The sequence below is a fragment of the Coffea arabica genome, chromosome 7c (assembly GCF_036785885.1).
Source record: "Coffea arabica cultivar ET-39 chromosome 7c, Coffea Arabica ET-39 HiFi, whole genome shotgun sequence".
Taxonomy (NCBI): Eukaryota; Viridiplantae; Streptophyta; class Magnoliopsida; order Gentianales; family Rubiaceae; genus Coffea; species Coffea arabica.
Genome location: NC_092322.1, coordinates 14,434,824 through 14,458,816, shown reverse-complemented (window position 1 = coordinate 14,458,816; position 23,993 = coordinate 14,434,824). Strand labels below are relative to the sequence as shown.

Here is a 23,993-nt window from a genome sequence, read left to right as displayed (position 1 = left end):
AATTATATGGAGAGAAACCAGAGGATCCCAAATGAGTCCAGTAGTTGGTCAAGAGACTTCATGGATTAATAATTAATAAAGTTCTTGATTCTCTTAATCACTACCAATTAGTTTGGAATGGAAGTTCAAATGCTCTGTTAGAATGGTTTATCCGTTAATTATGAACTTTAATCATGACATTGGAGTTAAAAAAAATTAAACAATTAGCATTTTTTTTCTTGGCCAAATATGTTTTAGCTTACTGGTTGAGAGTGACAGTGAAGAAGCCTTATTCTAGACTTCTATGGTCAGTGGCACCAATTGGATCCATGAAGTTTGGCATTGATTAGCACCCCTTAATTTACATTCAATTGTTTCTTTCACACTTAAACTAATTATATTTAAATGCAGAACACTTGATCTAATAATATACAGTTCATAATCTCAGGCTAAAACTTCAACATCATGTTCAGCATTCCAAGGTGCAAAATCGACTCTCTAACGCCTCTCACAGACTTCTAATTCTTCAGAATTGACCCCTCTAACGTATGTAGTACAGCTTTAGAAGTATTAATAACAGCGGGCAAGGGTAGTACTAGGATGGTTGACAGCATCAGAAGTCCTTGTGTTACATTCCTTTTTTTTTTTTTTAACGAGAAAGGGCTAATAAATCATTCAAAAAATTCACTCACTAGGATTGTACTTTATTTTGTTTTATATTTGATAAAATATCTCTCACGTAACCTTATAGGTTTTTTCTCCAAAAAAATATACCATCTAATATGTTAACAACCTGTGGGACCTCAAGAGATACCGGCTTTTGGAGTCGGGGTTTAGGGTTGTAAAAACTTGACGTAGGCCCTTTGGGCTTCGGAAGAAAGAAACATCGCCTCTGGGGGGGTTGGGTTCTCGCGGGCTTAGCAGCAGGCTCCCCCGTTGTGGAGGTTTGGGGTGTCATCCCCTGTGATGTATCCCACATCGGGGTTGGGAGGGTTTGGGTTGGTAGTTATAAGTCTCCTGTGGGACCTCAAGAGATACCGGCTTTTGGGGTTCCTTCGGGGTTTAGGGTTGTAAAAACTTGACGTAGGCCCTTTGGGCTTCGGAAGAAAAAAAAAATGTTAACAAGATTGAGTTATGGTTAAGGTTTTCAAAGGCTTCAGTAAGATTGAACTGATTCTTCAGAATGCTAATTGTGGACCATAAAGGTTGTTGGAAATCAGAAATGGGTGGCTTCCAGATGATATACTTAATGCGGAAAAATTAAATCCAGTTTTGTATAGTTAAAAGAATGGTAGTGAAAGGTTCAAACTGAAAATAATGCACTGGAATTAGGATCCGTTGACGAGCAATTTGTAAGAATTTTCGTAAGATCCAGTAAAATCTGAAAGACGATTAGTCCATCAAAACTAGGATTTCTGTGGACATTATTGAAGGAAGATCCCCCAGTCTTTACTCTGCATGGTAAGTTCTCTATAGAATTTCAGTACAAATGGTAGTTGAAATTGTCAATTGTCAACAGAAACATTTATTGCTGCTGTAGAACTGCCAATACAAATTTTTTCCTCGGAAGACCGGAGTTGTTGCAAAGACTTGAGAAGTCAACCATGCCAAATCTCGACGCAAGTCTTATATTTATACTAAGAAAGCAAGTAGGATACACAGAAAAGCAAGAGAAAACGGGCTTCTCTTCTATTCCATCTCCAATTTCCATACATGGCTGCTTTTTTGTTCTTCGTCCTATCATCAGCATTCTATTCAGGAATAGCAGCTCAACAAAGCCCTCTTAACATTAGCTTAGGTTCTTCTCTAACACCCACAGGCAACTCATCATCATGGTTGTCACCATCTGGAATATTTGCTTTTGGATTCTATCAGCAACGCAATGGCTATGCTGTGGGCATTTTTCTTGCTGGAATTCCTGAAAAGACTGCAGTTTGGACTGCCAACAGGGATAACCCCATTTTTTCGAGCAATGTTTCGTTGATTTTGTCTACGGATGGCAGGCTAATTTTGCAACAGCCAGAAGGCCAAGACATAACTGTTGTTGATCCTTCTGAACTTATTTCATCAGCTTCTATGTTGGATTCTGGAAATTTTGTTTTATACGATTCTGTTAAGAGAATCATTTGGCAGAGTTTCGAGCATCCAACCAATAGTTTGTTGCCTGGTCAGCGATTGGTAGCTGATCAGGAGCTCATATCCAGTGCTTCAGAAACTGATGATTCGAAGGGGATTTTTCGTCTGAAGATGCAAACGGATGGACACCTTGTACAGTACCCTGTGGGCACAACAGATGTAGCGGAAAATTCTTTGGGCACAACAGATGTAGAGGAAAATTCTTACTGGTCGTCTGGAACTAATGGAGACGGTCCAAATATAACACTAAATCTCCAGGATGATGGGCATCTGTACTTGATCAATTCAAGTGTTAATATAGTGAAGAATCTTTCTGGTGGAGGACATCCTAAGAACAAGATGATCTATTTGATGAAGATTGATGTGGATGGTATTTTCCGATTGTATTCACATTCGATAGATCAGGGGGGCAATTGGTCAATCATATGGGAATCTTCAACTGATGATTGTGCTCCCATAGGCCTTTGTGGGATCAATGCCTTCTGTACTAAAATCGATGACTTGGTCGAATGCAAATGTCTTCCTGGATTTCAGTTTGTCAATCAAGGCAATTGGAGGTCGGGCTGTGAGAGTAGTTTTGTTCCAGATAGTTGCAATTTCACAAATTCAAATGCCAATTACACCATTGAGTCCTTGGAACACACTGCATGGGAAGTTAACACATTTTCTAGAATGGAAACAAGCACGAAAGATGATTGTGCAAAAGCTTGTCTTGAAGATTGCAACTGCGAAGCAGCATTCTTCAAAGATGGACTATGCAAGAAACAGAAACTCCCATTGACATATGGAAGAAGAGCAGATGACTTGAATGTTGCTCTTGTCAAGGTAGGCAATCCTGCAGCTAACAACGAAGGTGTAATGCAAAGTAATCCTGTAAAACACAGAAAGGAAGAAGTCCGTGTCTATATCCTGATAATTGGGATTGCACTTGCTGTTTTTGGGATCTTGATCTCTGTATTTGCTGGGCTTTATGTTCAGAAAAATCGGGCATGGGGCTATAAACAAATACTGGGAAAGGGAAATGTCAAATTTGTTGAGAATGTGGCTTCAAGGGCCTTTACCTTTGCTGAGCTAGAGCAGGCAACAAATGAATTCAGAGAAGAGTTGGGCAAAGGAGCATTTGGGACTGTGTACAAAGGGATTTTGCCAAATTCCAAAAAGATTGTGGCTGTGAAGAAACTTGAGAAAGTATTAGCAGAAGGGGAAAGGGAGTTTCAGAATGAAATCTCAGTGATTGGGAAAACACATCATCGTAATCTCGTCCAGCTACTTGGATACTGCCTGGATGGAGCTAAGAGGCTTCTAGTTTATGAGTACATGCACAATGGATCTTTGGAAAAAATCCTGCACAAACCAGAGAACCATCCAAGTTGGGGCGAAAGAATGAAAATCACCTGTGACATTGCTAGAGGTATTCTTTACTTACATGAAGAATGTGAGACACAAATCATCCATTGTGACATCAAACCTCAGAACGTACTCATGAATGAAAATGGGTGTGCCAAGATTTCTGATTTTGGATTGGCAAAGATATTAAAACATGATCAAACCAGAACTTATACAGGAGTAAGAGGAACAAGAGGCTATGTTGCACCAGAATGGTTCAGGAACTTGCGTGTGACAGTTAAAGCAGATGTTTACAGCTTCGGAATTATGCTATTAGAAATCATATGCTGCCGAAAAAGCGTAGAATGTACCAGTCCTGAGAATGAAGCAATTCTTGAAGAATGGGCTTATCAGTGTTTTGAGGCTGGAGAGCTATACAAATTGGTTGGCGATCAGGAGGTTGATGACGTGAGAGAACCGGAAAGAATGATCAAGATAGCTCTTTGGTGCATCCAAGAAGAGCCGGCACTTCGTCCATCCATGAAGAAAGTTCTTCTGATGCTCGAAGGAATTGTTGACATTCCAATTCCTCCCAGCCTTCCGTCTTTTTCAAGTGCCATATCATTGTAATTTGTGTTTTGGTATTTTTCTAGTTTCACATCTCATCTATTTTATGAAATATGAACTTCATTGTTGGATAAACATTTTTATGCGTTTTCTTAGCTTATACTACTGATGTGTTAGTGTATAGTATTTGAACTATATTACTTGCTTGATTCATGTCATAGTCACTGAAGATACCACTGTGAAAGATCCACATTGAGCTACAGCTATTATGTTTTTTTTCTTTTCACACACAGCAATAATGCTGTCCAGGTCAATCTCCTAAAGTTTTTTTTTAATCATATATTCTGAAATTGAAAAAAAAAATCATCTAGAGATGTATGAAATTGTCAATTTGGTATTGAAGACTCTGTATAATACATTGTAATATATGCATACAGTGACATTATATGTCATTTTGCATAGGGATGTAATCGAGTCGAATCAAAATTAATTATAAAAACTGACAAATAAAAAAATTAAATAATACTGAAAATAAAAACTAAAATTAAATAATAAATAATATTTGATTAAGCTTGATTAGACAGGCAAACATAGCATTTTAAAGCTAAAAATCAGTTCAATTTACTACTCGAACAAGATCAAATTAAGCCAAGTCATCAAGCTCGAGTAGAAATTTTCACAAGTCAAGCATCGAGCTACTCACTTGCACCCGTAATTCTACTGCTCAAACCAAAATGAAAATTATACAAAAAAAGGGCAAGAAACATTCATCTGTATAATATAGTCAGAATAACATATTCACCCAAGTCAAACCTTATTGCAGGATATCGATAAACTTGAGTTAATTATTAAAAGGGTCTACCTAACTGGTTAATTAATACAAAAAAATTGAAAAAGGAAAATATTAAGGAAAGAGAGAGCCAATTTCACTTAACCAAATATGCTGAATTTGCCAAATATTTCTTTTTCTTTGGAATATTTTGAGTTGAGTGCATAATCTCAGCCCCAGGCCCAATCTAATATGGGCCTTCTAAACATTGTGTTGTTGGATGAGTTAAAGGCGCTGGCTGTGAGCGCCATGTTAATCAGAATAACAATTACTATGTTAATCAAGAGCAGAGCCTCCAATGGCCCCAGAGCCATCTTCAAGAATCTGATCAGGGACAGGACCTCCTCTCCCGTTTTAGCATTGCACCAGAAGATGAGACTGTCTTACTTGATTTGGATGCGGAGGAGAACTACACACTTGGGAACCAGCTTCAAGAATTTGATCAGGGACGAAATATCCTCTCCCGGTTGACCTTTACACCAGACAGTGAGACTGCCCTACTCGATTTGGATGCAGAGGAGAACTATCCACTAGAGAACCAGAATCAAGAATCCGAAATGCACTTGCGATTTAGCTCGACCTTTACACTAGAAGATCATACTCCCCTACGTGCATTGGATATGGAGTTTGTCAATGAGGAAAGAAATCTTGCCAGCTTCAGGACTTTTATTCCTGCTGATGACCCAATTGTTGAGTTCCTGCAACAATTGGTCCCAGAAGACAGGATTAGTAAAAGCTATCGTTTGCCAGAAGCAACCATCTCAGAGCATTTGAAAACCAGAAATTATCAAACACTTGCTGATCAAGAACCTGAAATTTGTGTAGTTTGCCAGTGCGAGTATGAGGATGAAGAGACAATTGGAACTCTAGAATGCAGGCATGAGTACCATGCCGACTGCATCAAAAGGTGGTTAATGAAGAAGAATGTTTGTCCTCTTTGCACACGTGAAGGAATTCAACAGAAAAGCTAATTGAGAATTTAAGAGCAGTTCTGTTTCTCTGAATCTGGAAGGCTCTCCTCCGATTTCTGGATTCTTTTTGTATTATTCTTTATTTTGTTTGGATTTGTGACATAAGTTAGGAAAGCTATGAACATTGTTTGTTTAACTACTGTTATTGATCTATATTTGAGTTGCACAGAAATTCTTGAATTTTGTTCTTGAATTTGCAAACTAATCCTACTATGTGATACTTTTTAACTTTTAAAACCGAGTTTAAGGTTCTGCAATTGCAAATTTTTAAGGAATTTTTTTTGGATTTGTCATCTGATGAAGTTGCTTCTCAAGTATCATCTTAAAATAGAGTTTAAGGTTCTATAATTGCAAATTTAAGGAACTTCTTGTGATGAATCATCATGACCTGAGAAATTATAGAGTGCTGATGTGCTGTGAACCTTAGGGAGCAATTGACTCAAATAATGCTCTTGGCAAGGTCAAGTAATCCTCTAAAATGCAGAAAGGAAGAAGTTCGCGCCTATCGTCCCGGTAACTGGGATTTCCCTTGCTGTTCTAGCAGTTCTGATATCTGTAATTGCAGCCTTAGCAAGAGTCTATGTCCCGGCCTTATATCCTTGTAATTATTAGACATACCCCCTTTCCCAAAAAAAAAAGAAAAAATTAGACTTTACCCCTGTGTTTTGTTTATTATAACATAAGATGTAATTTTGCAGGGTAAAAGGCCTGCCTATGACATATTGGTTAAACACAGGACTTTGTGATCAAGTAAAATCAATCCTTGAATCTTGACTCGTGTCTATTGTTTTGGAAAAATGATTAAAGTACTAACTAAGTTTAGTTTTCCAAATTTTGATTAATAATCTGATAAAATAACTAGTCCAGGATTAAGTCTATTATAAATTGTCGTTAGCCGAATTTCTTTGACCTTATTGGCTCACAAGAAGCAACCTTAATGCAAAGTTTCCTTATCTCAATATATATGGCAAAAGAATCTTTACTCTTTTTTTTTCTGACAAAATTACTATAATAGCTTATGATACTGATTGAGGAGATTCACAAGACAATGCGAAACCAAAACAATGAAAGTGAAAGTGGTACTACTACAGAACTCTGAACCGTATCCCACTAAATAGGATCAGCTCTTAACAGGCTGACCCGACACAAAGGGCACCTTCTACTCTTAAACTCCCGCTTCCAGATGCAGTCTTGATGGAATGTATGAGAACAACGTAACTTCATCGTGTACCCAACATGGTTCAAAATTGCGGTCGCGGCTTGGACCGTTTCAAATCGATCTCGGCATCAGTCGCGGTCTCGGCGAGATGCGAATTTTTGAAATATTTAATATTCTAAAAATTGTAAAAAATATGATAAATAAAAATAATTAAAAATTAGTAAAAATAATAAAAATTCAAGTTGACTCGAGATGACTCGGTGTGACTCGACCATTTTAACCCTTCATGGTGATGTCTCGGTCTGTCACGTGTATCTCGAAAACGTTTCGTCGCGGTCTCGACTCGGCCGAGACGTCTCGAACCATGAGTACCCAACAGCCATCTCTTCCAGGCAAATAGCACAAGTAGCATGATCCTTGTCTGCCACCTCTGTTCCTTGAATTTCTCGAAGTCGTTCTTGTTCTGCTTCCAATTCTTCTTCCATTGTCCGCGGCCTGCTAATTGCACGTTTATAGTCCCTGAGGAAATTTGCATCTGCCCTTGATTTTACACCGTACCAAGTCAAGAATAACTCCAACCTGATGTCTGATAATTCAATTGTCTTGGTGATCTCATCAAGGATACTTGTTTTGATGATTTGCTCCTTGTAGCCTATTACTTCATGACATGGGAGCAAGACTCTTGTCTTGCATGATAGGACATCAAGTGTTTTGGGATTCGACTCATCCACCGACTTGTACTTGGCGGCAACATGGATAGTAATGGCGAATTGAGGTTTTGAAAATTTTGGGTCGTAATATAAGTTGTGTAACGATGGTATATTTGTGAATGGAATTTATGAATGGCAAACCCTTCATTGTGAGTATCTTATCTACTGCTAGAACGATCAATACAAGAAGAGGCTTTGGGAGGCTGGTAAAAGAAGATGGTAGGAAAAGAATGCTGGTGCGAGGAAAATGTATAGCCTTGCTTCCCCTTGAAAAAAAAAAAAAAGAGAGTCAATATATCCATAAAGGATTTGGTTTCTTTTTCTTTCGCATGAGGAAAAACCCATGCTGGTGGGAATTGTTGCAATTAATTCTTAACTCTGCAAAAGAAAAAAAAAACAAAAATCGTTGTATTTTTCCTCGATTTGTTAGTGCAATTTGCTGTAGCTTAACTTGTCTTGAAATTTTAATGCAATATACATAGTACACATGGAATATTTTCAGGTAGAAGTAAATGGGTTTCCATGTATTATATTAAAAGAGCGAACGTGAATTCCCTTTCCTATAATACCTATGGTGACAATATTTAATGGCCATGCCATGTTCCCTTGCTTAAATTCCTATATTGTAATTCTCAAGATTACTAACGTAAATCCAGTCTAGGTATTTATTTTAGAGATAAGTTAAACATTGAGATTGTTACCTAACAAATTTATTTATTTTTGGACAGAAAAGAATATTTGTTAACATACATGAATCCTGCTGAATTTTTGGATGTCCATGAATAAGTTTAGAAATTATGCTAAACGAAAGAATTTTGACTGGTGGGTAATAAAATTTCTTATCCACTCATTTCAGGTTCAAATGGCAATCGGCGGGGATTCAACGGGGTAGGGGAATTTTTCTCCCTTCGCCTTGTCCCTCGCCTTTAATTTAGTACTAGATATGTGCTCAAAAGAGTAATGATAAATTGAAAACATAGTATTGTTACAGTTGAATTAGAGCTGTTAATCGAGCCGAGTCGAGTCGAGTATTTGGTTGCCGAGCTCGACTCGAGTTTAATTTGAGCCGAACTCGACTTGAGCTCGTTAGGAAAACGAGCTTTAAAATGTGTTCGAACTCGGCTCGTTAAATGTACATATGCCTCGAGATCGAGCTCGAGCTCGTACAAATTAACCTTAATAAAAATCTATAATTTTTAATTTTTATAATTTTGATTTCTAAAATGACAAATATGCCCTTCATTAACAAGTTCTAACGAACTACTCGAGTATTTACTCGGCTCGTTAACTAAACGAGCATATTTCGAGCTCGAGCTCGATTTGTTAACCAAAATTAATGAGCCGAACTCTAACGAGTTTTCGAGCTACTCGATTGACTTAACAGCTCTAAGTTGAATACATTAAAGCTTAAAAAAAATAGAGATTATCTAGGTTAATAGTAAATTATTATATTTACATACATAAGAGTCTTTCTACATTTGCTTTCACGCTAATACTTGCACTGATGGAGCTTTATGATTCCTAGTAGAGACATTTAAGTAGGCTAGTAGCCTGTTTGTAGCAGGTGGATTTGCGTCACGCCCGAGCAGTAATGATGCTCAGATTTAGATTCGTAGATATGGAATATTCACATTCATATAAAAGGAATATTTACATATATTTATATTCATTCATAAGGAATAGTTACTTCGTATATGAAATAATAATCAAGTGCAAGTAATCATAGAATCAAGATTATTAACTTTAGATGATGGTTAGAATGAACACTAAGTGATTGCCATGATATTAAATTTATGAACAAATTAACTAACAGATACTAAATGACGGTAAAAGTGAAGGATAATTTTAATACTAAATTTAAGAGCAAATAATGAACTAATTAATATTAAGTGTACTTAATGTTAGAAGTGAACACTAAGCACATAAATTTAAAAAGAAATAGATAAAAAGAAATAAATAGCACTATTAATTAATACTAACCAGCAGTGGCACCGCACCATCGAGACATTGCAACTAGGGTTGCAAACGATCCTAGTCGAGTCGAGTTTTGTCCTTATCGAGTCGAGTCTTGACTTAATTTCATCGAACTCGAGCTCGACGAGCTGACAATTTTAAAACTCGAGCTCGAAAAAATAAAAATAATTATTTTATTTTTTTAAAAAATAAATAAAATAATATTTTTTCTTAATAAATAATAAAATATTAATGATATTTATGTACTTTTACTATTAAAGTAAAAGTAAAAATAAAAAAATATATATATACTCGAGCTCGCGAGCCGGCTCGTGAGCTAACGAGTTTAATATTTTGAACTCGATTTTGACTCGACTAGCTCGAGCTCGAGTCAAACTTGAATCGAGCTACTTGCGAGCGGCTCGATTCGTTTGCACCCCTAATTGCAACGAGGAATTCAAGAACCATGTTGATAAGATAAGACTAAAAATCACACTTCTTTTTCCTATCGAATCAGTCAATGAATGGCACAATTGGCATTGAATGACACTATAGTCAAAACACAATTGAGAAATAAATTCCAGCCACACAATGCACCGGTGCATGGAATTGATCATTGATGTGAAATTAAGATGCTGCCCACACAATCATGGTGCCAATGAGGGACCTAATTCACTGTTTATTTCCTCATTCGCACTTGTATATTCTTAGGATTATACATGTGCTATTAAATATCTAATTTTCTTAGGATCATAAATATATATGTACTATTAAATATCTAATAGAATATAATAATATTTATATAATATGAAATGAAGTTATACATATATAAAAATAAATTTAAATAAAAAAATAAAAATAGTAGCGAGGCTAGGTGGAGGCACTCATAGGGGTAGCAAGAAGGCAAGGTAGGGACAAGGACGAGGAGTGTGGATAGCGGGAGAAGGAATAGTTGAACTTGTCGATACGATGCAAATCCGTCTTGTTTTAGTTCCTAACAGGAGTTTGCATCGAATTCAAAAACAGTAATTTGGAACTTTGAATTCGGAGTTTTTTTGATAAATTGGACATTGAAAATTTCAACCTATTTCACTTTCGAATTCACCAATTTCGATTTCGAATTTGATTCAAATTAATTTTGAAATTTAATATTTTACCAAATTCACTTTGCAATTATATTTTCTAATTCTAATTTTGTGAGTTATATATATATATGTAACTATAAGTTTAAATAAAATATATGTAAATGTAATGGATTAAATGTTATTAATTATTATAAATGGATATTAGATATATATACAATATAATTATTAAGAAGTATTATTATATATAATATAATTGATTATATAAAATATATATGAAATTGAAATCGAATTAGTATCTGAAAATTGATTTTGAATTGTGAATTCGAAATCAGAATTTCCATTTTTAAAACCTTGTTGCCGAATTCACATCAAATTTGACACTTTCGAAGACAAAAATTGCAATTTCCTTTCCATTTTTTCTGATTTCACATTTCTGAATTCAATTAGAATTTGATCAAGAAATCAAAAAATTTCGGATTTACGCATCCCTAGTCCCTAATTTTAGGCTAATAAACCACTGAAAATGGAACCAAGTGTTCAAACATCAATTTAGAAGTGATTTTTTTTTTTGCCTAGTTTTTTTTCAACAAGTTTTTTTAACAACTTTAACTACAGTAATATAAAAAATCTCCTCAAAAATTTTAAAATACACACTTCAAAATATCCAAAAACACATAAAAAAAATTTCCTTCTTCCTATCTTCTTCTTCCTGCCCCATCTCAACACACCACCACTTCTGCCGCTGGCTACCATCGGTTAACACCTTTTCTGGCGCCAGTTCTGTGTTGGCCACCTCTTCCGACACCAACAGAGGTTTTTTTTTTTTTTTTTTTTCTTATCTTCTCCCTCTCCTCCTTTTCTCTTCCCCGCTACCTTTCTTCCCCGCTAACTCATTTGTCAAATATCCAAAAGATTCATTTACAATAAATTACAATAAAATTTTAAACAAACATCCAAAAGACTCATTTAGCCCATGTGTAGTCAACTAGCGTTTGAATGTTTATTTTGGTGATCTCAGCAGAAAAGTATGTAATGCCCCAGAGTCTTTTTTTTTTCTGGACCTTATATTTTTTCTTGCTTTGCCTTTTTTTTTTTTTTCTAATGAAGAAAATAATTTTCAACCATGGCAGAAAAGACCAAGGGTGATGATGGTGTATTGTGCGAGCCGCAGTACCGTCGCCAACCAGTGCCAAAAATTGATGAAATTACACCCTCCAGCCGGCGCAGGATGCAAATTTGGCCTCAAAACCGACCAAAAAAATGAACTGAAAGTAGCCTTACAGAATAAGAACTGTGGCTGCTCCTCTTCATCTCACTCAAATGGCTACCTAAAATTATACAATCCATACCCAAATGATTCTCAAAATAAGGAGACGAAAGATTTGGGAAAAAAATTCAACACAAACAACTATTCTATAGTTCCAATTGACATTTATTTATTTTTAAACCCAAATTTGAGGACAATCGAATTGGGGATTGTTTTACGTTCGACCAAACTACCAATCAACCCCGAAGTTTGGCTAAATAACAAAATTGTCCCTCAAATATACAATCCCATAACAAAGATACCCATCCAGTTGGTCAATAAACGTTTGACCACTTAATTTTTGCCGGGTCACCAAAAACATTCACTGAAATTCAAAAATGCCTAAAAAAGAAAAAAAAAACTAGACGTTTTTTCTTTTTCTTTCTTCTTCATTTTCTTCCAAAATATTGCGCCCGAAAATGACAATGAGTATCATCAATTTCTTCTTTCACCAGCAAACGAGACTTCCAATCTCATTTTATTCTTCCTCCCTCTCATTAACCAAGTTTCTATCTAAATCCATTGAACCCATTCCAATCTCCAAAATATTGGAAGAAAGTCCAAAAAAAAAAGTCAAAGAAATATATGAAAGACTTGGACTTTTTTTTTTTCTCATTCATTTCATCAATTTGACAGTTTTTACTGGAAACGAGACGTGAGGGTGAAGTGCACGATATTTCACGCTAGTACCTGTTTAAAACCGCTAACATTCAATTGATGAAACCTTTCTTTTCATCATAGATGTTACTCATCTATCAGAAGCGGACAAGTGTAAAAAATATCAATTATACGTTCCTCAGTTCTACCAAGATTCAAGACTACCACTGTCGTGAGTGTGAGAGAGGTAGATGGTCTTTTTGACAGATTCCCACTCCCACCATACACAGTACATACGTATGACTTTCAGACGAGCTTCAAATTCATGGCATTAATAGTACGCCGACAACAAATAGAAATAAAAGGAAAAATGGCAAATGGTTGGAAATAGAATCATGACAACAGAGGCGGAAAGGCATATTTCCGTTGATGGCGTAAACAACGAAATTACTAGTTGATCAGAAGCGGGACATTAAGTTGAAAAGAAAGGGGGTGGGGCGCTAGTTACAAGCACGGTTCAAAGACTCGGTGAAGTCGCCGAGACCGAGTGGTCACCGTCTCGGACTCTCTCGATACGATATCGGGATGATATGATTTTAAAATATTTGACTCGTCGAGACATCACCGTGAATAGTTGAAACAGTTGAATCACATCGAGTCATCTCGAGTCAACTCGAATTTTTATTATTTTTACTAATTTTTTAATTATTTTTATTTATCATATTTTTTATATTTTTTAGAATATTAAATATTTCAAAATTTTGCGTGTCTCCGAGACAGAGACCGATATGCCAAAACTAATGTGGAACAGTCCCGGCCGCAGCCGCGACCGCGACTTTGAACCATGGTTACAAGTCACAATTAGCAGTTTCATGTGAAAAAGATTAGTCAACGTCGTACCATTTACTTACTTAATCATCTTGGATATCCGGTGGAATTGATCTCTTAATGTTTAAGGTTTAATACTACTATGGCTTCGAAGTCCATTATACTACTAGTAGTCAGGAGAAGTTTTTTTGTGTGGTAGGTTATCTATCGAAGTCTTTCCACAAATGAAAGTTAAAAGTTGTCAACTGAAATATTAGCTACACGAGGAGAAGTAAGAAACGCTACTACAACCTTTTCCGCCCCAGTAAACCTGAGCTTGGGCTGCAAACGAATCGAGCTGTTCGCAAACCGCTCGAGTCAAGCTCGAGTCGAAATCGAGCTCGAACTCGACTTCAAAATATTAAGCTTGTTAGCAGAGGAGCATTTGGGACCGTGTACAAAGGGATTTTGCCAAATTCCAACAAGGTTGTGGCCGTGAAGAAACTTGAGAAAGTATTAACAGAAGGAGAAAAAGAGTTTCAGAATGAAATCTCGGTGATTGGGAAAACACATCATCGTAATCTCGTCCAGCTACTTGGATACTGCCTGGATGGAGCTAAGAGGCTTCTAGTTTATGAGTACATGAGCAACGGATCTTTGGAAAAATTCCTGCACAAACCAGAGAACCATCCAACTTGGGACGAAAGAATGAAAATTGCCTGTGACATTGCTAGAGGTATTCTTTACTTACATGAAGAATGTGAGACACAAATCATCCACTGTGACATCAAACCTCAGAATATACTCATGGATGAAAGCAGATGTGCCAAGATTTCTGATTTTGGATTGGCAAAGCTGTTGAAAAATGATCAAACCAGAACTTATACAGGAGTAAGAGGAACAAGAGGCTATGTTGCACCAGAATGGTTCAGGAAATTGCCTGTGACAGTTAAAGCAGATGTTTACAGCTTCGGAATTGTGCTGCTAGAAATCATATGCTGCCGCAAAAGCGTAGACTGTACCAGTCCCGAGAGTGTAGCAATTCTTGAAGAATGGGCTTATCAGTGTTTTGAGGCTGGAGAGCTATATAAATTGGTTGGTGATCAGGAGGTTGATGACGTGAGAGAACTGGAAAGAATGGTCAAGATAGCTCTCTGGTGCGTCCAGGATGAGCCAGCTCTTCGTCCATCCATGAAGAAAGTTCTTCTGATGCTCGAAGGAACTGTTGATATTCCAGATCCTCCCAGCCTTACATCTTTTTTAATTGCCATATAATTGTAGTTTGTATTTGGCTTTTTCTAGTTTCACATCCGATCTATTTCTGTCATGTATTTTGTGGAAAATAAACTTCGTTGTTGGATTATCATTTTTATGTGTTTCTTTAGCTTTCACTACCGGTGGTTGAGATTATTGATGTCATTAGAAGTGGATGTTGCTTATTACCAGCCTGGTTCTTGTCATGGCCGGTTGAAATTTGTTTTGCTTTTGCTATCATTTTACAGTTTATTACAAACTATTCTGTCAAAAACTTTCTGAATTAATCACTGAGGATTCAAGTGGATACCACTGTGAAAGATCCAGAGCAATGTTATGTTATAGACAACTAAGTCCATGAAGCCCAAATTGATTCGGCCCACTGAACTTGGCGGGGGTTTAATTTCTGGATTTCAGAAAGACAAAATATTCGGAAACTGTCTAAAATTTTGCATTGTCCAGGTTAATCTTCTAACTTCTTCTTTTCTTAAATCATATATTCTGAAATTGACAAGTATCGACCTTGTATAATAATAAATATCTACTTAATAAAAGTATAAATTTTGTATATACAGTGAGTATGGTCGAATCCACAGGAATTGGGGATAATTTATTTCTTTTAGAGTGCAGAGTAAGGGGGATTTTTATAAAATTGGGGATAATTAAATAACTCAAACAAAAATAAATACATAACCAGTTAATAAAACAATTCACGAAAGTAATTAGGAATTAAATCAATGGTAGACAAACTTTAGCCAAAGATACAACCTCTCAGACATAGTTCATTCATCCGATCATTGATGCAAAGATGGTTTGCTTAATTAATTAACAGGTTAGTTATAGTCGTCAATAAACTTTGAAGACCAATTTTTCCTTAGTTTATTAGTAATCAATGTACGACCATTGATCACCCCTAATCATGAAATAACCTTAGGTACGATCGTAGGATTTAATTTCTCAATTGTATTAAGAATTTAAAAAGCCGAACCTGAATAAATAACACGCTAAGAGGGTTATTTAAATTAGATCGCACGTTCCTTTAACGTGTGTAAATGCTAGTTACCACTAATATTAATCGACTAAACAATTACGAATTTAGTTGATTAATTTGGTAATAGATTATTAGATCACTTTGAATATCGGGCCCTTGACATTCAGTTAACAAAATAATCTCGAGAAATTGAAATAGAGAATGCACAAATATCAATAAATTGAAGGAACAAGTTGAGATTAGTTCGATCTCACAGGTATTCAGGACTGTGCCATTGAGTTGATATTTGACTAGATTAGAAATTTAGCCACGTCTCATAGAAAGATTTCTACACGAATAAGTTGAATTCATTGACATCAATCTTTTCCCTGAAACGATATGATATTTGTTAGAATGAAAAAGTAAGGGACGAAGAAGATGACTTGCTTCTGCCTTGTGGCCAATCAGCCTCCCTAATGAAAACCTATGTGACTAGTCTATATACTAGCCAGTTTCCTAACCGAATAAAAAAAATAAGAAAAAATAAGGCAACCACCGATATTGCCTTCAAGAAAATCGCATGACTTCAAGAAAATCACCATTTTTAGCATTTTTTTACTCCACTTCCTATAATTAGGTCAAAATACTAAATATAAGTAGAATCCTACAATTAAAACAATATTTGGCAAGCATAAAGGGAAAATTAATCATAAATTTAATAACAAATTACATCCTATCAGAAATTTTAAAATATCATCCAAAGATATATCAAAATTGTCAATTTGGTATTGAAGAAACTATGCAATACACTATAATACATCTTTACAATAACATTACATATCATTTTGCATAGGAATGTAATTGAATCGAGCTGAAATTAACTCGACTAAAAAAATTAGAGGTTCAAAATTAAATAAAAAAACTAAAAATTTTAAAAAATTAAATAAAACTAAAACTAAAAACTAAAAACTAAAATTAACTAATAAATAAACTTGATTGGGCTTGACAAAACAAAAATCTTGAGTATAGCTTTTTAAAGTTAGAGCTTGACTCGATTTGCCACTTGAGCTAGACGAAATCAAGCCGAATCATCAAGAGGTATTCTTTAATTACATGAAGAATGTGAGACACAGATGATCCATTGTGACATCAAACCTGCGCATATACTCATGGATGAAAACATATGTGCCAAGATTGCTGATTTTGGGCTAGCAAAGCTATTCAAGCAATGATCAAACCAGAACTTACACAGCCTTTAGAGGAACAAAAGGCTTCGTTACTCCAGAATGGTATCGGAACTTGCCTGTGACGATTAAAGCAGATGTTTACAGCTTTGGAGTTGTGCTGTTGGAGATGATATGCTGCCAAAAAAGACCAGACGAGAGCTATTCAGGGAGTGAAGCTGTTCTTAGAGAATGAGCTTATCATTGTTTTGATGCTGGAAAGCTGCACATATCGGTTGGTAATCATGAGATTGTTGATATGAGAAAATTGGAAAGACTGATAAAGATATCTCTCTGTTGCATCCAGGATGAGCCAGCACTTCGTCCATCCATGAAGAAAGTTCTGATGATGCTTGAAGGAACTGTTGATATTCCAGATCCTCCCAGTCCTACAATTTTTTTAAAGTGCCATATAATTCTAGTTTGTATTTGGTGTTTTTGGATCACACCGTCTCTTTACATTCAGTCAATTACTTCGTGGTTGCTTCGTCATTGTTTAAGTGTTTATTTTTCCTAACCTAATTGGATTGATATTTGAGATTAACCATTTAACAGTTAATTACTGTTAATTACATTTTATTCTATTGGAATTTGAGAAATAGTTGTACCAGATTGTGTTTTACTTTGGGGACTGGTTGGAGCTGCAACTCTCTTAATGTATATAATTATTGGACATAATTAAGATTGACTAATAGCTGAGTTATACATCTCGGATAAAACGAGAAAGTTTCAGAAGCAAGCTCTTATATATTATAATCCCCGGGCCGCAGGGGATTAGTCGGGCCCCGTAAGGATTGACCCGGACAACCCTGTGTCGACAAAAAAAAAAAAAAAAAAAAAGCTCTTATATATTATAGTAGAATAAAGTTTCTCTGTCTTTTTTTTTAATACCAAATTTCTTACAATGGAAAAAAAATGCTGATAAAGTGCTAGTTTAAAAAAAGGAATGAAATAAAATCAAACTTCCCTCTATCTCCAAAAAAAAAAAAATCAAACTTCCCTCTATCTCCAAAAAAAAAAAAAAAAAATCAGACTTCCCTCTACCCCCAAAAAGGTGCTTACGACACTATCCCTGTCCCAAACTATCCCTCATTTTTTATTTATGAAAAAATTTCTGCAGTTAATACTAACAGAAAACCCCCATTCTTCTAATAAAAAGAAATAAAACCATTTCCTAATTACTTTCCTGGATCCCACTCAAACACCACCATCAAAATCAATGAGAATATACTTCGTCACTTGCATTAGTTGTCCACAAAATTCGGTATTACATTGACTAAGTTTTGGCATTTGATTAATTGTTGCAAATTTTATTACATAAATATTTCATGCAAATTTGAATGAAGTATTCTCGAATAGATATCGTTTTTTAGTATGTCGATCCAGTCATCAAAATAAAAGGAATAACATAATAGATAATTTTATGTACTTATAGTAATTTAAATATAATTATATGGAGAGAAACCAGAGGATCCCAAATGAGTCCAGTAGTTGGTCAAGAGACTTCATGGATTAATAATTAATAAAGTTCTTGATTCTCTTAATCACTACCAATTAGTTTGGAATGGAAGTTCAAATGCTCTGTTAGAATGGTTTATCCGTTAATTATGAACTTTAATCATGACATTAGAGTTAAAAAAAATTAAACAATTAGCATTTTTTTTCTTGGCCAAATATGTTTTAGCTTACTGGTTGAGAGTGACAGTGAAGAAGCCTTATTCTAGACTTCTATGGTCAGTGGCACCAATTGGATCCATGAAGTTTGGCATTGATTAGCACCCCTTAATTTACATTCAATTGTTTCTTTCACACTTAAACTAATTATATTTAAATGCAGAACACTTGATCTAATAATATACAGTTCATAATCTCAGTATCTCAAGTATAAAGGCCGTACTGGTGGAATAAGAAAAGTAGGGTCAGAGGCTAAAACTTCAACATCAAGTTCAGCATTCCAAGGTGCAAAATCGACTCTCTAACGCCTCTCACAGACTTCTAATTCTTCAGAATTGACCCCTCTAACGTATGTAGTACAGCTTTAGAAGTATTAATAACAGCGGGCAAGGGTAGTACTAGGATGGTTGACAGCATCAGAAGTCCTTGTGTTACATTCCTTTTTTTTTTTTTTTTTTAACGAGAAAGGGCTAATAAATCATTCAAAAAAGTTCACTCACTAGGATTGTACTTTATTTTGTTTTATATTTGATAAAATATCTCTCACGTAACCTTATAGGTTTTTTCTCCAAAAAAATATACCATCTAATATGTTAACAACCTGTTGGACCTCAAGAGATACCGGCTGTTGGAGTCGGGGTTTAGGGTTGTAAAAACTTGACGTAGGCCCTTTGGGCTTCGGAAGAAAGAAACATCGCCTCTGGGGGGGGTTGGGTTCTCGCGGGCTTAGCAGCAGGCTCCCCCGTTGTGGAGGTTTGGGGTGTCATCCCCTGTGATGTATCCCACATCGGGGTTGGGAGGGTTTGGGTTGGTAGTTATAAGTCTCCTGTGGGACCTCAAGAGATACCGGCTTTTGGGGTTCCTTCGGGGTTTAGGGTTGTAAAAACTTGATGTAGGCCCTTTGGGCTTCGGAAGAAAAAAAAAATGTTAACAAGATTGAGTTATGGTTAAGGTTTTCAAAGGCTTCAGTAAGATTGAACTGATTCTTCAGAATGCTAATTGTGGACCATAAAGGTTGTTGGAAATCAGAAATGGCTGGCTTCCAGATGATATACTTAATGCGGAAAAATTAAATCCAGTTTTGTATAGTTAAAAGAATGGTAGTGAAAGGTTCAAACTGAAAATAATGCACAGGAATTAGGATCCGTTGACGAGCAATTTGTAAGAATTTTCGTAAGATCCAGTAAAATCTGAAAGACGATTAGTCCATCAAAACTAGGATTTCTGTGGACATTATTGAAGGAAGATCCCCCAGTCTTTACTCTGCATGGTAAGTTCTCTATAGAATTTCAGTACAAATGGTAGTTGAAATTGTCAATTGTCAACAGAAACATTTATTGCTGCTGTAGAACTGCCAATACAAATTTTTTCCCGGAAGACCTGAGTCGTTGCAAAGACTTGAGGAGTCAACCATGCCAAATCTCGACGCAAGTCTTATATTTATACTAAGAAAGCAAGTAGGATACACAGAAAAGCAAGAGAAAACCGGCTTCTCTTCTATTCCATCTCCAATTTCCATACATGGCTGCTTTTTTGTTCTTCGTCCTATCATCAGCATTCTATTCAGGAATAGCAGCTCAACAAAGCCCTCTTAACATTAGCTTAGGTTCTTCTCTAACACCCACAGGCAACTCATCATCATGGTTGTCGCCATCTGGAATATTTGCTTTTGGATTCTATCAGCAACGCAATGGCTATGCTGTGGGCATTTTTCTTGCTGGAATTCCTGAAAAGACTGCAGTTTGGACTGCCAACAGGGATAACCCCATTTTTTCGAGCAATGTTTCGCTGATTTTGTCTACAGATGGCAGGCTCATCTTGCGCCTGCTAGAAGGCCAATACATATCAATTGCTAATCCTTTGGAACCCATTTCTTCAGCTTCCATGTTGGATTCTGGAAATTTTGTGTTATACAATTCTGAAAAGGAAATCATATGGCAAAGTTTCGAGAATCCAACTAATAGTTTATTGCCCGGTCAGCGATTGGCAGCTGATCACGAGCTCATATCCAGTGCTTCAGAAACTGACGATTCAAGAGGAATTTTTCGTCTGAAGATGCAAACGGATGGACACCTTGTACAGTACCCTGTGGGCACAACAGATGTAGCGGAAAATTCTTACTGGGCATCTGGAACTAATGGAGACGGTCCAAATATAACTCTAAATCTCCAGGATGATGGGCATCTGTACTTGATCAATTCAAGTGTTAATATAGTGAAGAATCTTTCTGATGGAGGACATCCTCAGAACAAGATGATCTATTTGATGAAGATTGATGTGGATGGTATTTTCCGATTGTATTCACATTCGTTAGATCAGATGGGCAATTGGTCGATCCTATGGGAATCTTCAGCTGATAAATGTGATCCTAAAGGCCTTTGTGGGTTCAATGGCTTCTGTACAAAACTGGATAGCTTGGTTGAATGCAAATGCCTTCCTGGATTTGACTTTGTCAATCAAGGCAATTGGAGCTCGGGCTGTGAGAGAAGTTTGTTTGCAGGTAGCTGTAATTCCACGGATCCAATGGCCAATTACACCATTGAGTACTTGGAATCTACTATATGGGAAGATAACCCCTTTTTCATATTGGAAACAAACACGAGAGAAGATTGTGCAAAGATTTGTCTTGAAGATTGCAACTGTGAAGCGGCATTCTTCAAAGATGGACAATGCAAGAAGCAGAGGCTCCCATTGACATATGGAAAAAGAGCGACTGACTCCAATATTGCTCTAGTCAAGGTAGGAAAACCTGCAACTAAGGATGAAGGTGTAAGTGAAATTCACAATAATCCTCCCAAAAAAAGAAAGGAAGAAGGTCGTTTGTATATCCTGATTATTGGGATTTCCCTTGCTGTTTCTGGAGTCCTGATCTCTGTAACTGCTGGAGTTTATGTTTGCAGAATTAAGGTATCAGCATATAAGCAGATATCGCAAATTGGAAATGTTGAATTTGTGCAGAATGTAGCTCCAACAGCCTTTAGCTTTGCTGAACTAGATCAAGCAACGAACGGATTCAAAGAAGAGTTGGGCAGAGGAGCGTCTGGGGCTGTGTATAAAGGGATTTTGCCAAATTCCAAGAAGGTTGTGGCTGTAAAGAAACTCGAGAAAGTATTAGCAGAAGGGGAAAAGGAGTTTCAGAATGAAATCACAGTGATTGGGAAAACACATCATCGTAATCTTGTCCGGCTACTGGGCTACTGCCTTGATGGCACTAAGAGGCTTCTAGTTTACGAGTATATGAGCAATGGATCATTGGAAAATATCCTGTACAAACCAGAGAACCGCCTGAGTTGGGATGAAAGAATTAGAATTGTCCGTGACATTGCAAGAGGTATTCTTTACCTTCATGAAGAGTGTGAGACACAAATCATCCATTGTGACATCAAACCTCAGAACGTACTCATGAATGAAAACAGGTGTTCCAAGATTTCTGATTTTGGGTTGGCAAAGATATTAAAACATGATCAAACCAGAACTTGTACTGCAGTAAGAGGAACAAGAGGTTATGTTGCACCAGAATGGTTCCGGAACTTGCCCGTGTCAGTAAAAGCAGATGTTTACAGCTTTGGAATTATGCTCTTAGAGATTATATGCTACCGAAAAAATGCAGACTGGACCTATTCTGGGGATGAAGCTATTCTTGAAGAGTGGGCTTATCAGTGTTTCGAGGCTAGGGAGCTATATAAATTGGTTGGTGATCAGGAGGTTCTTGAAGTGAGAGAACTAGAAAGAATGATCAAGATAGCTCTCTGGTGCATCCAGGATGAGCCTTCTCTTCGTCCATCCATGAAGAAAGTCGTTCTGATGCTGGAAGGAACTGTTGATATTCCAGTTCCTCCAAGTCCCACATCTTTTCTAAGTGCCATATAATTGTAGTTTGTGTTTGGTTTTTTAGCGTCACACTATTACCTTAAATCCTTTCATATCGTGGCAAAAGAAAAATTAGTTGTAGGATTCTGGATAAGTGTTTTTCCCCCCTAAGGCTTTTGGATTGATATCCAAAAGGTTACTATTATTTTACAGTTTATTACCAGTCTGTCAAAATATGAGTTTCTGATTGAAGATTCTATACCACTCTGAGCCATAACACTACGGCATTTTAGACAACTATGTTTCAATTAGCCGAACAAGATTCAGCACACCAAATTAGCCCATCATGCTGAAAAAGTGGAAGTGCAAAATAAAGAAAACCACAATTTAAAAAATCAATTGGAATTTGAGGTATAGTTATACAACATCGTTTCTTACTCGGGCACTGTCTAGAGCTGCAGCTTGAATGTTGGTAACTGTTGGACATAATTGCGGTTGACTATTTGCACAAAGAGAAGTCGATGAAATCTTGGTTTAGTGATCAAAATCTTGAAGAGTTATTAAATACTACGAGTTTTTTACTAAAGTATTACAAGTTGCGAGTTTAGACTATTCTAACTTCATGATAGTGTTTAGGTTAGTGGTAATTGAAGAGTTGTAAGTTAGGTTATATGAGTCTTATACATATTTAAAAAAAAAAAAGAAGAAGAAAATAAAAGAAAAAGGTTTCTTGAAACTTCTCTTTGAGCGTGCTGATAAAGAGATTAAAGGAAATGTTTACGTTAAAATGAAAAATTTTCACAACCATATTGTTATCTCTTTGACGGGTTAAATTTTCAAATTATTTAGATTCCGAATTTGTTAAAAGGCAAAAAAAAAAAAAAAAATCTGCCTATAAGGTGCTAGTTTCAAGGCTTGGTGAAAATTTCAATACATTTCAGGTACTAAATTGTTCAAATTTATTACTGCAGTAAATGTTGCTCATAATATAATAATTCGAAAAATGTTCACCTACTAGGATTGTACTCTATTCCAGTTTTATATTTGATAAAATATCTTTCACGTGACCTTATAGGTTTTTCTCCAATAAAAATATACCATCCAATACGTTAACAAGATTGAGTTATTGTGTGGACTTAGGTTTTCAAAGTTTTCATGAAGATGGAACTGAATTTTCAGAATACTAATTGTGGACCATACTGAATTTTCTAGAAATCAGAACTGGGAAGCTTCCGGGCGATATGCTTAATTTGGAAAAATTAAATCCAGTTTTGTATAGTCAAAAGAATGGTAGTGAAAAATTGGAACTGCAAATAGTGTGTAGGAATTAGGATCCGCTGATAAATGGTCTGTAAGAATTTCCGTAAGCTCCATTAAAATATGAAAGATGATGATTAATCCTCAAAACTAAAATTTCTGTGGACATTATTGATAGAGGATCCCCAAATCTTTACTGCGGCGACTCGATTTGACCCAACCGATATTGACCAATTCGAGCCGTGATGCAGGGAATCGTCCAAAATATCCGAGTCCACTCGAAATCCGATATTTTTTTCAAATTATGCCTTTTTGATATTTTCTATTTTTAGTAATTTTTTCAGATTTTTGAAAATTTTTATGTGTTATAATGTGCGTAT

General features: G+C 36.1%; 3 protein-coding genes across 3 annotated transcripts; all 3 read left to right on the top strand.

Moving 5' to 3' along the window:
• Positions 1 to 1,674: 1,674 nt before the first annotated feature.
• LOC113700210 (G-type lectin S-receptor-like serine/threonine-protein kinase LECRK3) lies at positions 1,675 to 4,153 on the top strand. The gene has a single exon (XM_027220729.2). It carries the CDS (start codon positions 1,693 to 1,695, stop codon positions 4,069 to 4,071), a length of 2,379 nt encoding a protein of 792 aa, XP_027076530.1. The 5' UTR covers positions 1,675 to 1,692; the 3' UTR covers positions 4,072 to 4,153.
• An 8,894-nt stretch (positions 4,154 to 13,047) lies between these two features.
• LOC113699617 (G-type lectin S-receptor-like serine/threonine-protein kinase LECRK3) lies at positions 13,048 to 14,700 on the top strand. The gene is made up of 2 exons (XM_027219989.1): positions 13,048 to 13,052; positions 13,863 to 14,700. The coding sequence occupies exons 1-2, from the start codon at positions 13,048 to 13,050 to the stop codon at positions 14,698 to 14,700; spliced, it is 843 nt and encodes a 280-aa protein (XP_027075790.1).
• A 5,342-nt stretch (positions 14,701 to 20,042) lies between these two features.
• On the top strand, positions 20,043 to 22,608 carry LOC113700212 (G-type lectin S-receptor-like serine/threonine-protein kinase LECRK3). Its single transcript, XM_027220731.2, has one exon. The coding sequence runs from the start codon at positions 20,068 to 20,070 to the stop codon at positions 22,414 to 22,416; it is 2,349 nt and encodes a 782-aa protein (XP_027076532.1). The 5' UTR covers positions 20,043 to 20,067; the 3' UTR covers positions 22,417 to 22,608.
• The last annotated feature ends 1,385 nt before the right edge of the window (positions 22,609 to 23,993 follow it).

Coding starts and splice junctions, on each gene's coding strand:
- LOC113700210 (XM_027220729.2), top strand. CDS start 1,693: ATGGCTGCTTTTTTGTTCTTCGTCCTATCATCAGCATTCTATTCAGGA.
- LOC113700212 (XM_027220731.2), top strand. CDS start 20,068: ATGGCTGCTTTTTTGTTCTTCGTCCTATCATCAGCATTCTATTCAGGA.